The sequence below is a fragment of the Diuraphis noxia genome, unplaced genomic scaffold (genome assembly GCF_037042655.1).
Source record: "Diuraphis noxia isolate RWA-SAM2 unplaced genomic scaffold, SU_Dnox_SAM2 contig0003, whole genome shotgun sequence".
Lineage (NCBI taxonomy): Eukaryota > Metazoa > Arthropoda > Insecta > Hemiptera > Aphididae > Diuraphis > Diuraphis noxia.
The window spans coordinates 66,732,648-66,746,737 of NW_028301713.1; the positions used below are offsets into that span (position 1 = coordinate 66,732,648).

General features: G+C 29.4%; 1 protein-coding gene across 4 annotated transcripts in view; it reads right to left on the reverse strand.

The window, feature by feature from the left end:
- Window positions 1–14,090, reverse strand: part of Ccn (cellular communication network factor protein Ccn) — a 304,598-nt gene that overhangs the window by 215,965 nt on the left and 74,543 nt on the right. For 2 of the 4 annotated variants that reach the window (XM_089223938.1, XM_089223937.1), the window contains exon 1: window positions 3,893–4,111. The exons of the other annotated variants lie outside the window; for them this stretch is intronic. In XM_089223938.1, coding sequence (XP_089080064.1) covers window positions 3,893–3,920 — 28 coding nt within the window. In that variant the 5' untranslated portion in view covers window positions 3,921–4,111. Of the gene's footprint in view, window positions 1–3,892; window positions 4,112–14,090 lie in introns of those variants that run through there. 4 annotated transcript variants of the gene reach the window in all.

Sequence of the window (14,090 nt, forward strand, 5' to 3'; positions counted from 1 at the left end):
CCCGCTCTCACGCTGGGTCACCCAGTGCGGGCTGTGAACGAAAGTACGTATTATGTAGGTACCATTTTAATCGACTGTACGTTCCCTCCTTATATATATACATATATATATACATATATATATATATATATATATATATATATATATATACGTATATACATACATATACATTATGTACGAGCTTAGCCTGCAGGATGACGACGGCGCCGCTCGTGAAGGTATATAATAATATAATACTCGATAATTACAATTCGCTTATTTTCACCCACCAAAGGTCGCAACGACCGATTTTGATGGTGTGTTGGGATGGGTAGGGGGGAGTCCACGGCGCTTCGGCCTTTATTATTAAATTATTATTATTATTATTACGCACCGAAAGTGGTCGTCGAAATACAAACGTGCGTGGACCATTGCTCCGAAACGTACGAGCATGCCGTGGCGTTTAATTATTGTTGCATGCAGATTTGGGTGGATAACCCGATTTTTATTAATTTAATGAGATATTGTGTAAGTGTAACCTTGAAAAATGAGCTGAAGAAATAAGTACAAATCCAATTAATCGGTTGATATGGAAAGTACACAAAATATCTAATTTTTATTTTTGTGCTTGTAAGATTTCAAAGAGAATAATTTTACATTTTTATATTTAAAAAGCGAGTAAGTGGATGTCGCACTGCAGTACAATAAGTTACAAGTGGGGTACTGTAATGGATGGTATTAAATTTGAATTCAATGATGTAATATCATTGTATACGAAAAACGATTCTGAGTGGAGAAGGTTTATCAGTCTAGGATATGTTATACTATATTAATTATATAGTTATAATTATATATAATTAAAAAAAAAAAAAAAAGTCGTCCGTAATATTATTCAATATTATAAAATCGTGAAATCGTATGTTTTTCTCCTTTAACCGCTTTTATTTCGAGTACCGTTCCGAAAATCAAAAAATAATATCTCTAAAGTAGTAGTTCAAGAACATTGCCTTTCAGAAAAGATGCTACACTTGATACTTTTGAGCAAGTTTAGAGGGAGAAAAGGTATATACAGAAGAAAAATTAAAAATAAATAAACATCATTGTAAAACCAATACATTCTTCGCTCCGCTCAGAATCTAAGATGTCATTGTTATTAAAACGATTAGGGTAAGTATTAAAAAAAAAAAAATTACTAGTCGTGGATCTTATAAACCAATTTATATAGGGATAAAAATATATATTTTATATCTGTATAATTTGTACTATGAAAATTTTATGTTTAGCATTGTAATTTATGGCATGATGCCATTATTAATATAAAATTAGTGTAAACTTTTATACATCTATCTACTTTGGAAAGTTTATAGTATGGATTGTTTTCTGAAAAGTATTTTTTTACGATATTTAAAAAATTATAATGTTTCATGCAGCATATGCTTTTCATTGTCATATAAAGCACACATCGTATATTTAAAAATAAAAGTGAAACTAACATTAAGAGTTTTATATTTTTATTTATTGTAAAACTAGATTTATAGAGGTTCTTTTTGAGAATTATATCAATTCTAAATTTTATATTATATCGATTTTTTTTTTCTTTATTATTATTACATACACAATCTGTACCTCGTGGGTACAATAAGAGTATTAACTAAAATATAAAAACAATACATGAATATCTTGATAAAAGCAGCCACCCATTGATGACACTTATAAATTGAAGTTATACATTAAGTTTTCTCATAGATACATCTATGTTTATTGATTGCCTTTTTTTTTTTTTAATTATGATATTAAGTCAGCATATCTCTGCACCAGTTGCGTTTTAATCGCCTAGGAGGATTTCCCGGAATAGCATATGATGAGAGTATTTTGACTAAAGGATTTGAGTGAGTTGCAAGCCTTTTATGAAATCTTTTATAATAAATAGCAGCTTCTTCTTTAATAGTTTTAATTTTTAGGTCTGCGTGGAGAGTATGATTGGAAACATACGGGGGGGAGTTTGTTAATTTTCTTAATGTTATATTTTGAAAAGTCTGAATACGATTTGTATTTGATTTTTTGGCATTTCCCCACAGTTGGACACCGTAGGTCCAAATGGGTTTAATATATCGATTTTAAACTAAATTTGTTGTGTTTGAATTGATTTGTTTATTATTATTTAATTATGTTACTGACATGGTTAAGTTAATTTGTCCATAAACGGCATAAACGAATAATTTACACTGTTACTGTTATATTCGAATATTTAAGACTAATATTCGATTTATATATTTGAAAAAAAAAAATCAAAAATTAAGCCACTTAACTCACATTCTAAGCATACCCATAATTTCAATCTGTGGATTGAAAACCCATATTATGTTGAAAACGTATTAATGGGATCGGTTGCGGGCAATAAATTTAGTAATAATTTATTTAAGAATCATTGTTATACATCAAAAACTCACTCTCTAGACTACTTAGCAAACTGAATTGTTAGATACTTTCGTTTTTCCTATCATATATATTTATTTATAAATCATTACCTAATATTTCATTACGCCAACCAAACATCACAATATTTCTTGCATCGTAGAATTCGACAAACAATAATATTCAAAGAAAGTACTAGAATTGTTCCATTTTTTGAAAAAGAAAACTTAGCAAGTGTAATAAAACATACAAATTAAAATTTGTCCAGGAACGAAATATTTGAAATATATTGACAAATATTTTCCATACCAAATTGATCTTTGGGGTATATTATGTACTCGAATGAATTGTACTATTATAACACATAATATTATACCATTGCCCATATCGATATTGACTTGTGTACAGATCATAATATTCCTATAATAAACGTCCATCGAAACAATAAAAACTATTTATTTATCTCATCAATTTACTATATGCGTATCAAAGAAAATATAAATGCATTTCTAATAGCCTTGAATATACAACTCTTTTAGTCAAGGACAATGGTTTTACCACTAATATGGATTGTTGTAAATACAGTAAATTAATTGTTTCATTCGTAATCTAATATCGCTTAGGACTGTAGTGATAGAGATGTGAAGACGATTTAGTTGTTTTGAGTTGAAGTGGTCAAAAATGTATGCAAACGACTGTGGAATACAAGTCCGTTGTTCGATGGGAAGAGGTTTAAGGGTGTCGCAGACAGAACAGAGGTCATCACGAATCCTAATGTCCACAAGAACGATGATGACGAGAAACAACGACGATAATGTATAATAACAATAATAATGGGATATATAATAAACAGAGCATGACGTTTTAATGGTGTGTCCTGCGCCATGCCGGTATCGAATTCGAAAAGGCAAATTTAATTAGACCTCCGATCCTTTTCGTTCCTATCCCATCCTCGACCGCTATCGCCTGACCCGTAGAGCTCCGGGACCCAGCAATAACTTTCTCACCACCACCGCCTCAGTGACACAACAACATACTTCGATTGCCCTCGTCTCCGAGACACACAATGGGAAATTAATTTTAAACATTCTATTCCACTGCTGGATATAAAGGCCGATTCATATTGTATACGTATGCACTTGTATATTATACGGAATAATATATAATCGCAGCCATGGACCTATTCGGTACAATAACGATATTAACGTCCCTAAAAATCGTATCTCCTAACACGACCGTTGCCACTCTGTACGTTACAACTGAATTCGTGTTCTTAGTGTTTTGACCTTTGCAACGGTGTCGACTCGGCTTGATAATCGTAGATTAAACTCGTTTGGTTTACAATCCGACCGTCCGTCGTATACGACACACTCTTATATTATATACAATTTTGTCGTACTTGACTACTCATGACAGACAATAAAAACAATAATTAACCACGTAGGCTATCCACACAGACATTCTGTTATAACCGATGATAAAATATTATTATACGTACCTAATATAATTTTTTCAATCAACGACATGATATTCTCGTTGTAATTCACGAGTGCTGAGTTTGACAATACGTGAAATGGTCATTTAAAGTGGATTGTATAGTTGTGACTCAGAGGTAGGGAAACCGACAGGATGAGATAATATAATATCGTCGATGCATTGAACCATTTTCAATTCGATCGTAACGTTTAAGTATTTCGATATTGTTTTCTCAACTGTAGAGCCTCAATACCGAAATATCGCTTGTAAAATATTACCTGAAACAAAATCAATAATTTCTATTAAACTAGTGTTAGCGCGGAAACAATATAATACGCCATCACACAATATTCGTTGAAAGTAAATTTATAGGATTTTTGCCTATATATAAAATATTAATATGAAATTGTTATACTATGTGTATAAATATAATTTCACGTAATATTAATTAATACCTATGATATAATATAACAAAATCAACTAAATTATTTCATTATTACAATATTTTAAAATCAATACAATATATAATATATATATATATATTTCATCAATCTTACCAAATAGGTAAACAGCCAGTTCATAAATCATTATAACAGCTATTTAAGATTAAATCGAAATTAAATTGAAAAATTATGAAAATAAGATTATTTAATTATTTAATTAATATGAAACATGTGCCATATGATTTTGAAATATAATAAACCTGCCTTTAATACGATTTAAAATTTTACATTAATACACTTTACAGAGTTGTTGTGTAGGTGAAATTTAATTAGAACTCATTAATTCAGTGTCGATCGTGTGATAATTGAGTGATACTTTTGACTTAATAATATATAGGCCCAACCACATATATTGTATACTTCTTATTTAATTATTGCAATATGATGTAATCATGTATTGACACTTAGTAATAAGGGAACGAATTTTATGATTATCTAAAGTGAATATAAGATAGGTTGATTACTTTATAATCGCTTAATATAAGATACTGAAAATAAGCTTATGCTATAATTTATACAAATGTCAATATTACTTAAAATTAAATCAACTGATTAAGTTTAAAATGATAAAATTGAAACTTTTACATTTTTATGAAATTTATACATCAAATAGTTGCTAAATTTTTCATTTTAGTTATATTAAGTAAAGTAAAATTTTAAATTCTATTAAAATTTAATAATTAATTAATCTATCGATTTGTAAAATACACCATATTTTGTTAATTATATAACAAAATATTCATTTTAAATATTTTAGATTAAATACATCGAAGACACCATCTTTGCAGAATATATAAGAGACTAAACGTAATTATTTTAAAAAGACAATCTACAAACGTGAAATATGCAAATTAAAATGACAAATACAGATGTATTCAAATCACGTCCCTACTTTTGGAATTCAAATAACGTTTAATAATGATCACATTTAAATTACAAATTAATAACTATGGGTGTTAAGTCTGTTACAATCATATAAAAATAAATATTAATCACAATATTTGTGAATTAATACAATGTATGGTGAATTTACCAACTAATGCATTTTTCTGAGTCATGAGAACTTAATACAAGGAATTTTGATCGTTTACGGTGATTCCTAATTCATTTTAAATTCAAAAAAACTTGATGTATACAAATGAAAATAAAATCAATTGATTTCACACGGATTTCTATATCATCATTATTCTTTATTACTAGGCTTTGATAAGTTGTAAGAATTATGACACAAAAAATAAATCTTTTGCCAATAATGATTCAATATTATTTAATCGGAGTTCAAATTAATAATAATTCGTCATCCCTATATCATTAATATTGGTTCCATAGTTCGGTGGTGACACGCCAATGTCTGACGTGGATCAACATCTGGATGTTTATCGGCAAGCATCGTATATTATGTAGCTATAAAATTGTGATCACAATTCATCACGATCTGAGGAATTCCGTTAGCACTCGGCACGACTAAATCAGTGTTGACAGTAAGGTGGTATACATCAAAGGTACTGTCACGATACTTACTCAATACACTGTGACTTAACACATTTTATGTCACTAGACACTATAACACTGCGTTCTTATACTGTTAGACAAGAACTTTATAACAAGAGCATTACACGTTCGGTAGTAAAACATATCGCAGTGATGTAGTGATGTAGGCTGTTAGGCTGTCTTGACGACAAAATACAATGATCCATGTATATATATATATATAAACATGCACATCTTACGTCCTACTACTCCGAATTATCAAGATACACGTTGAGTAAAAGAGTGAACAAAACGCTCCATGAATATCAGAGAGATGATCGATTACCATACACTAACCTAACCTAACCTGGCGTATTGACGGGGCGGATATGGGGGATCGGTCCCTCTTGATCTATTATTCGTTACTTATTTATAATATTTTGATGTCGATGGTAAGTTAACTACCTCCTCCCCTTAGGGAAATTAATTGTTTGCTTACAAATATCTCCCCCTGAAAAAATCCTAAATACGCCATTGATTCTCATTGCTTGTCTGATAGGATAAAGTCTACGGATGCGATGAATGGCTATATAATAGGACATGGTGTGCCAAGATTTCACGGGTCGATATATTATACGGACGCATGAAAGAGCGTATATGGGGCGTATTCACAGAGAAAACAATGCACCCATGTACTGTGGTTATCGGTTCGTGGAAAGCGGTTTTCGTGGTAGGATCGAAAAGTTTGGACTCGGATACGGTGTTGACGTTATAACTTCGGAATAACGGTTTTATAAATATAACCTAAAAACTTTGCGAAACGCAATTAACGGCTTACGTGCGCTCTTAAAACTCGAGGCCCATTTTCTATCCATGTATGCCAGCCTTGCACCTGCCTACCCACATCTGCTACTATGCACTCGCATATTATATGTCTACTACTCTATAGATAGATTGTGGAGTTGTACTATATTGTATAAGTCCCATCAAGAAACCTCTTTCCATCTCGATTTGAACTCTTCGCAGTACGTTTCGTATAGGTACCTACTCCTACTAGGCTGCAACCGTGTGATAGTTTTTGCAGTTTGCACGCGCGTTTAATATTACTATAATTTAATAATTATATAATATGACGTACAATGTACATTGCATGTTATTTTTAAACGCTATTTCCAGAAGTTTGACGTATTGTCATATAGTTTCATCTGGGCACTAACATTACAAAATATTATAATGTTTAAAGTTTTAAACGTTGTCATTAGCATTTCACAATGAAATAATTATCATCACTTGTATCGTGATAATGCACTAATTCACGATGTTAAACATTCACTCATATCGTAGTGCTATAATATAGATGACTAATCGATTCGTTGACCGAAGTATTAGTTTTTTCTGACATTATCATAAGCGTTTCGTTTACGCTTTCCATTTGCCTCACTCGAAGACAGCTTTTCGTCGATAACTGATGTACACTAGCTGTGATTAATCGTCAAATTTCCAGCAAACCGTTTGTTTCATAGTACCTATGCTCTAAGCTTTTTCATCATCTAATCATTATTTAACTTTAGATCGGTTTGTGAACTCTATATGCCTCACTGTAGTCGTTTGATGCTAAAACACAAATTGTCTTTTTCACGTGCATATCCTTCTTGATCTTTTTCTTATATTTCGCACTCTTCCAATGTATATACTTCAAAATGTCCTTCAATTATTGTACCAAATAGACAATTATGCTATTATGTCGTTTGTTGCATTATCGCATACTCGCTTGATTGAGTACATAGCCATAACTTTAGTAGGAATCAAATTTTGTTTTATACACCCATTGAATTTTTTTTTTAGAATATTAAGGAAATCTCTCTCATTTGTTTCGATATCCATTTGATTGATAATTTTGATTTCACGTTTACCGTAATTATAAATACCGTATTGGTATAACTAAATCAATAATTAAGAACTTACGTGTCTGCAAACTACTGACTACAATTGGTTGATATATATCGTTCTAACTTGTTTGTTATAAAAGCTCAGCGTTCGTAAGATGTTTTTGAACTACTATTCGAATGCCCTCGCTTCAGCACGTGCACTGCAGTTGTTTTCATTAGGTCAAACTCATTCAGAGATAAAAGCTGGTTCAGATAATAACACTTCTGTCGGGGCGTGTTTTATCAATAGTAATTATCCTCTCATCTCCAAATCTAATATCGAACACACAAGAACAATAATAATATTATTTGCAATGAATGCAATTTAATATTGAACACACAAACTCGTGTAAACGAATGTAAACACAATAGTTATTGAACTCGCATATCACGACAATATCGACCATACATACGGCTCACGATATTGTATTGAACTTTTATTATTCAATGTCTGCCGTTTAAACACGAAGTTATAGGGTAAAGTCGCCAATATTGGACTGGCTCTTTAATTGGACCACCTCAATTAATCAGCTGTTAAACATAACTAATGATTTTAACATTCATACATTTGTTTAAAACCGTTTTAAAATGTCTTTGGAATTATCACATATTGTTATCAATCATCGCTATCAATGTGATATCACTTAATCCAAAAACCGTCATTTTCATGCTGTTTTTTTTAAATATTCCTTAAGCTTTTACAGTAAAATAGGTAAGTAAACTACACTTAATTTATAAATAGTGTTATAAGCAATTTTGTATAGAAGCTAATCGTTTAAAATAATTTACATTTATATTGATATTGAAATGTATCCATCAATTATTCTAAAAAAAAACAAAGTTGCTTGTATTGAACCACCAATAGTTTCCAAAAATGGACCATTCAAATAGTTCATATATTTTATTTTATAGACATGGCTAAACGTGGAAAATATGGAAAATGGTCAGAAGAAGACCTACAACATGCTATCAGAGCATATAGTATACAAATGTTGTTTATTTTATAAAAATTACTAGTCAGTATGGTATGACTGATAACTTTTAAATTGTACTTATTATTTTATTATTTTAAAAATTTGTTTGTTTATAAAAGTATCTGTTTTTATTAATAAATATAATATATGTATATTTTTACGTATTCCAAAAGAGAGAATTTTATTTAATTATTTCTAATTTATTTATGAACAAAATGTATAATTAAATATTAGGAGTGTATATGGACAAGATATAGGTGGTCCAATTAAAGATATAGGTGGTCCAAATTGGGCAACCGGTTGTCTATGTTGGACCACTTGGTGCATTTTTGAAAAGTAAAAAGATGTTACTGTTGAAACATTAAAAAAAAAACCAACCATGCCAAAATGTTGTTTACATGTTTAGCTATCATCTTAGTGCAGTTAAATACTTATTATTTTAAATTGTTAGCTGTAATACTCATAAATGTCCAAAGTGGTACAACGTAGGCAACTCTACCCTATGTCACATTAACGGGCCGTAATGATTGTAGAGCTTATAACAACATTAAAACTTATACCTACATCTATACACGGTGAATTTTAGTTACAGCTTAAATCATTCACGCCACACGTCTTGTGTGCTTATACACGTGCTGGTAAGTCTATAATATATAATTTATAATATTACGTGACTACTTCGTTCTCGAGGAATATCGTTAACCACACGATGGTGTCGCTATCGGCGTATACGATAAACGCATTGTTTTAATATAGTGTCGATCGTTCATCCGACAAAATTACTTTCCCAACTAATACTATGACACTCGAAACTTCTAGAATGTCTCCGTAATGAAATTATGTTGCTTTGTGGTTACACCTATATGTAAGTATGGCATTTGATCATAATGTATATCGAAGGTAAGCCAACAATCAATCTTACTTCAAAAAAAATTATACATTTTGATATGGTTTGAGGATTTCAAAGTGGTTGATTGTGTTTTATAGTGTTTTATTATATTCATAAGGACATTTTAAACAACATTGTAAAAATTAAATAAAAATCGTTGGTATAATTTTTTTTTTTGATTTTCGAGTATGGTGGTGCTAATGTAACGAACCTTTAAAAAATGACAATTCTACATATATTGCTTATCATTGTCTGTGGTCGAAAAAGTGTATAGTTGCAAATTTGTAAATGATCAATTAATATACACAAAGGAATTATTTAGCTTCGTTTAGCATTAGATGAACGGAGACTTGATAATTTATTGTTTTTGTAAATTATAATCTTAATATTATGTTATAATCACTTTTAATTTTACATTTGTAATTTAATGTGTATATTTTTGTTTATTCTATGAATCATTGTTCCAAACGATTATTTTATGAAAGCTGAACTTTTTTATTGTTTATTTAAAAATAATTATTTATTAATAGATCGTAAAAACAAATGTATTAATAAATAATACATAATATATACAAAAAAATAAACCTCTTAAATTTAATATTCAGATAATTAAACGAAGTATTTACTTTAAAAAATGACAGAATATTGCACTCGAGGCTTTTCCTCACACTTGTTTACGAATATTTTTTTTTTTATTTCATAACTCATGAATTATAAGCTATAACATTAACAACATGCTTGTAAATATTTTTTATTATTCGAATATTTTCATTTTATGTACTCTTGTGAATTGTTATCTTCAATGTTTACACTACGACCTGCTAAGTCGTAACCAGAGAGATTAAATAATAAAAAAAATCGATCTCACAGCTTCCATAGTTATATTTTTTTGTCATAAGTCTAATAATAAATCGACACGTTCCAAAGGTTTTATAGTTGTCCATAAGTTGTACTATCATCGAATGAAAAATATTTATATACCTGCATTTAATACGCTAGAAACAATAAATAAAACTATGATACCAAATAAATATCTAAATTTGTATAACTTAACAGTATTTCGTAAATAACGATGACGAATGTCACCAAAATTCGTTTATTAAAACATAAACTATAGGTACAACTATTTTGTTTATTGTACTTGCTTATTTCAGCCAAACGTGCTAGTTTCAGATATAGGTATAAGGTATACCTTAGTACCTCACTATAAAATAGGAACTTGGATAAATTTTAATAATGCAATTTCCTAAAATATAAAAACTATTGTTTGAAGTTTGCAAGTATCGTGATGGAAAACACGCAACCATTAGCACGTAATAGGTTACATTATCCTTCGTTTTGTTTCGCTTACATGTAAACCGTCCAATGATTCGATAAAACAAAACTATGACGCAGGGTCGTTGTTTTGAGATATTTTATGCTACTAAAGCATGCAATGTTTATGAAAAAAGATAAATTGTTACGGTTTTATAAATCGCATAACAAGTAATCAAAGTACCGATTTCGTCAAAACTTTGCGGAAAATATAGACGAATAATAATTAGGATGACATCTAATTATACCCTGGCGTTTTATTATAATAATCATTCGAGCTGGAACTTTTATTTGAATGAGTTGATTTCACGATTACGAACTACTTAACAATGACGTGTGAATGTCTTGATGCGTATAACACTCATTATTTAATGTTTTGTGGAAAAAAAAAACAGTACAATTTTGAGGGGTTCTCCTAGCTATTCCACTAAATTCCATTCGCCTAACTTTAAATACATACTTATAATAATAATTTATTACACTTTTAAGTTTAATTTTCATGCATAAACATTTTCTAAATCAGTTTTATATAGAAAAAATATGGAATTAAAAATATACATTTTCAATCAATAAGTAAAATATTGAAAATATAGGTATAGTGGTAAAATTATAAATTTTCTTGAAAAGAGCTATTAATATTACTCATTTTCATAGTGAGTGTTTATTGTTAGAAGAATCGTCTTGTATGTTATCCACACCGTATACATTTATCCATTTCCATTTCTTCTTTTTTTTCTATTTTACCGTACACTCTCAATATTTCAATTCGGATTACCGACCGACACGTGTGTCGAATGTCTTTTCAAAATAACAAAAACAAAAAAAACATTGTTATAGTATAATACACGCTCTGATAGTGACACATATACACATTTACACCTATTATTCGAGTGTATATTACGTGTGTGAAAAGCTAAAACTTGACATCGAACCTTACACATTAATTTTGAAGTCGTTTAAAAACAAAAGGGGCGTTTATTCACTGCCAACCCAAAACGTTTCGACGATTTCGCGGTGAAAATCATATAAACGGTATTACAATTGGCGAGAGTTAAGTTGACGATATACGGAGTGTCACATAATAGTAAAATAAAATTTTCATAATATTTTATAATGCTTTGGATTACCTTCACGATTTTATTTCACGTCCACTAAATGACCGAATAAAATATTGTGAAAAACATTTTTCATCTCACAAAAAATAGTGAGCCTGATACAAATAATGTAACAAAAATAACCAAACGATTAAAGCAATTAATTCACAATATAGACGACTTTAACGATTTTTAATGTCATAAAAAATATTTTAGTTATTTTTAAATTCGTTGGAAGTCACAACTATTCAGAAAACCGCTATGGTAATATTTGCCAGTTTTTTTTTTTTTTATTGATCTTTATAGCTTCGGCGACATGGGTCATTAGCTTTATACATAATTTACATTATACTATTACTTAAAATGTACATGTTTTAGGTGACAATTTAATTACAATAATAAGGGCTGTTAACTATATTTATTCTAATTAAATGTATTTATCTATTTTGGTTGTCCTGAGGAATGATATGATTTTTTCGGGTTGACAGTCGGGTCCGATTGATTCGTATAAGTTGGTTGGTATATTTAGTTTCTCTCTTTCTTCTTCATTTGGTCGGCATTCTGTCATCAAGTGTTTTACTGAGAGGGTTACTCCGCATGTGGTGTATTCTGACGGTGGTTGGTTCTTCATGAGGTGTCCATGTGTGAGGTGGGTGTGTCCGATTCCGAGTCGGTTTATTATTATTTCGGTTTTTCTTGAAATTTTATTTCCCAGTTTGTTTTATATTTTATTCAGAATAGTCAGGACAGTAGATTCCAAGTAAATTTGATGTTAAACTTTATTTTGTATAAAATTAATGCTTTGTTTAGTGCGTATTTTTCCCTTTTCCTTTGTCTTAATATGAATTGACGGTGACGACCGCTGCTGGAGCTTACGTAATTAAATGTCGTTTCGGTATCATTACTGTTTGAAACATTTTTAGGTAACTAAAAATAATGTTATTAGTTATTTTTTCAATAAAAATAATTAATTTATAAAATTACACTAATAGCAAACTAATAGTTGAATATTGTTGTGTTTAATTTAAGTTTATTCGTCTTACTTACCAGTTAGCTTGTAAGTCATAACCAACTGACAAAAATAGTTATATATTAATTTTAAGTTTTTCTTTTATTATTTTTGTTTGAAGTTGTATTTACCTCTACTGGTTATAATTATTTTATACTATTAATGGGATACGTACATATATGTCAGTTATTTCTGTTATACTCTACTCTATAATAAATATTTATATGTAAAATACATGTGTGTGTGTGTGTGTGTAATAATAAAGTGATACACTTAATATATCATACACTTTACTCTATAAAGTATCTAGGTACAAAGGTTTTCAATGAAACATTTTATAGATATTGTTTACTCGTTCGATACCAACGAAAGTCTCTGAATTTTGTATTCTACAAGATTTCCGTTTTTAAAATCAATACGTTTTCTTTTGAATTTTCAGTTATTTGCACAAAAATTATCTCCGTCTTTTTCTTTTATTTATGCAAAATAGAAAACCTAATTGTTTTATTTTTTCAAAATACAATCGGTCTGTTCTCTGTAAAAATATTGTTTACAGTATCGATTAATACAGGCACTATGATTATGTTTTTATAAAATTATGGGAATACAATCAACCCTACAGATCATTACCATGACTATCGGTAATGCTCAGATAACATGATTTTATATTTAAATTCCTTTATAAATAAAATATACTAGTTTGTCACTCGTACAGTAGTATTATTACAATGATTGTCTACAGTTTCATAATACAAAATTATGCAAAATAAAACGAAATACATTTTAAAAATTTAATTTTTATTTGAAAAATATCTAAAAAAATATTGACTGTTAGTTCATATACATATTAACTCAATAGAGGCTTTTGAAAAACATGAAATATACTTGTATTATAATGGCAATCTGGAAATAACCCACTTTATAAATAATTCACCTACAAATAACAGCCATTACTTTTAGTCCCCTTTATCACCACTATAATATCAAATATAGTAGTTTCACTGAACTATAAAAAAAATTATGTGGGAAAACATACAAA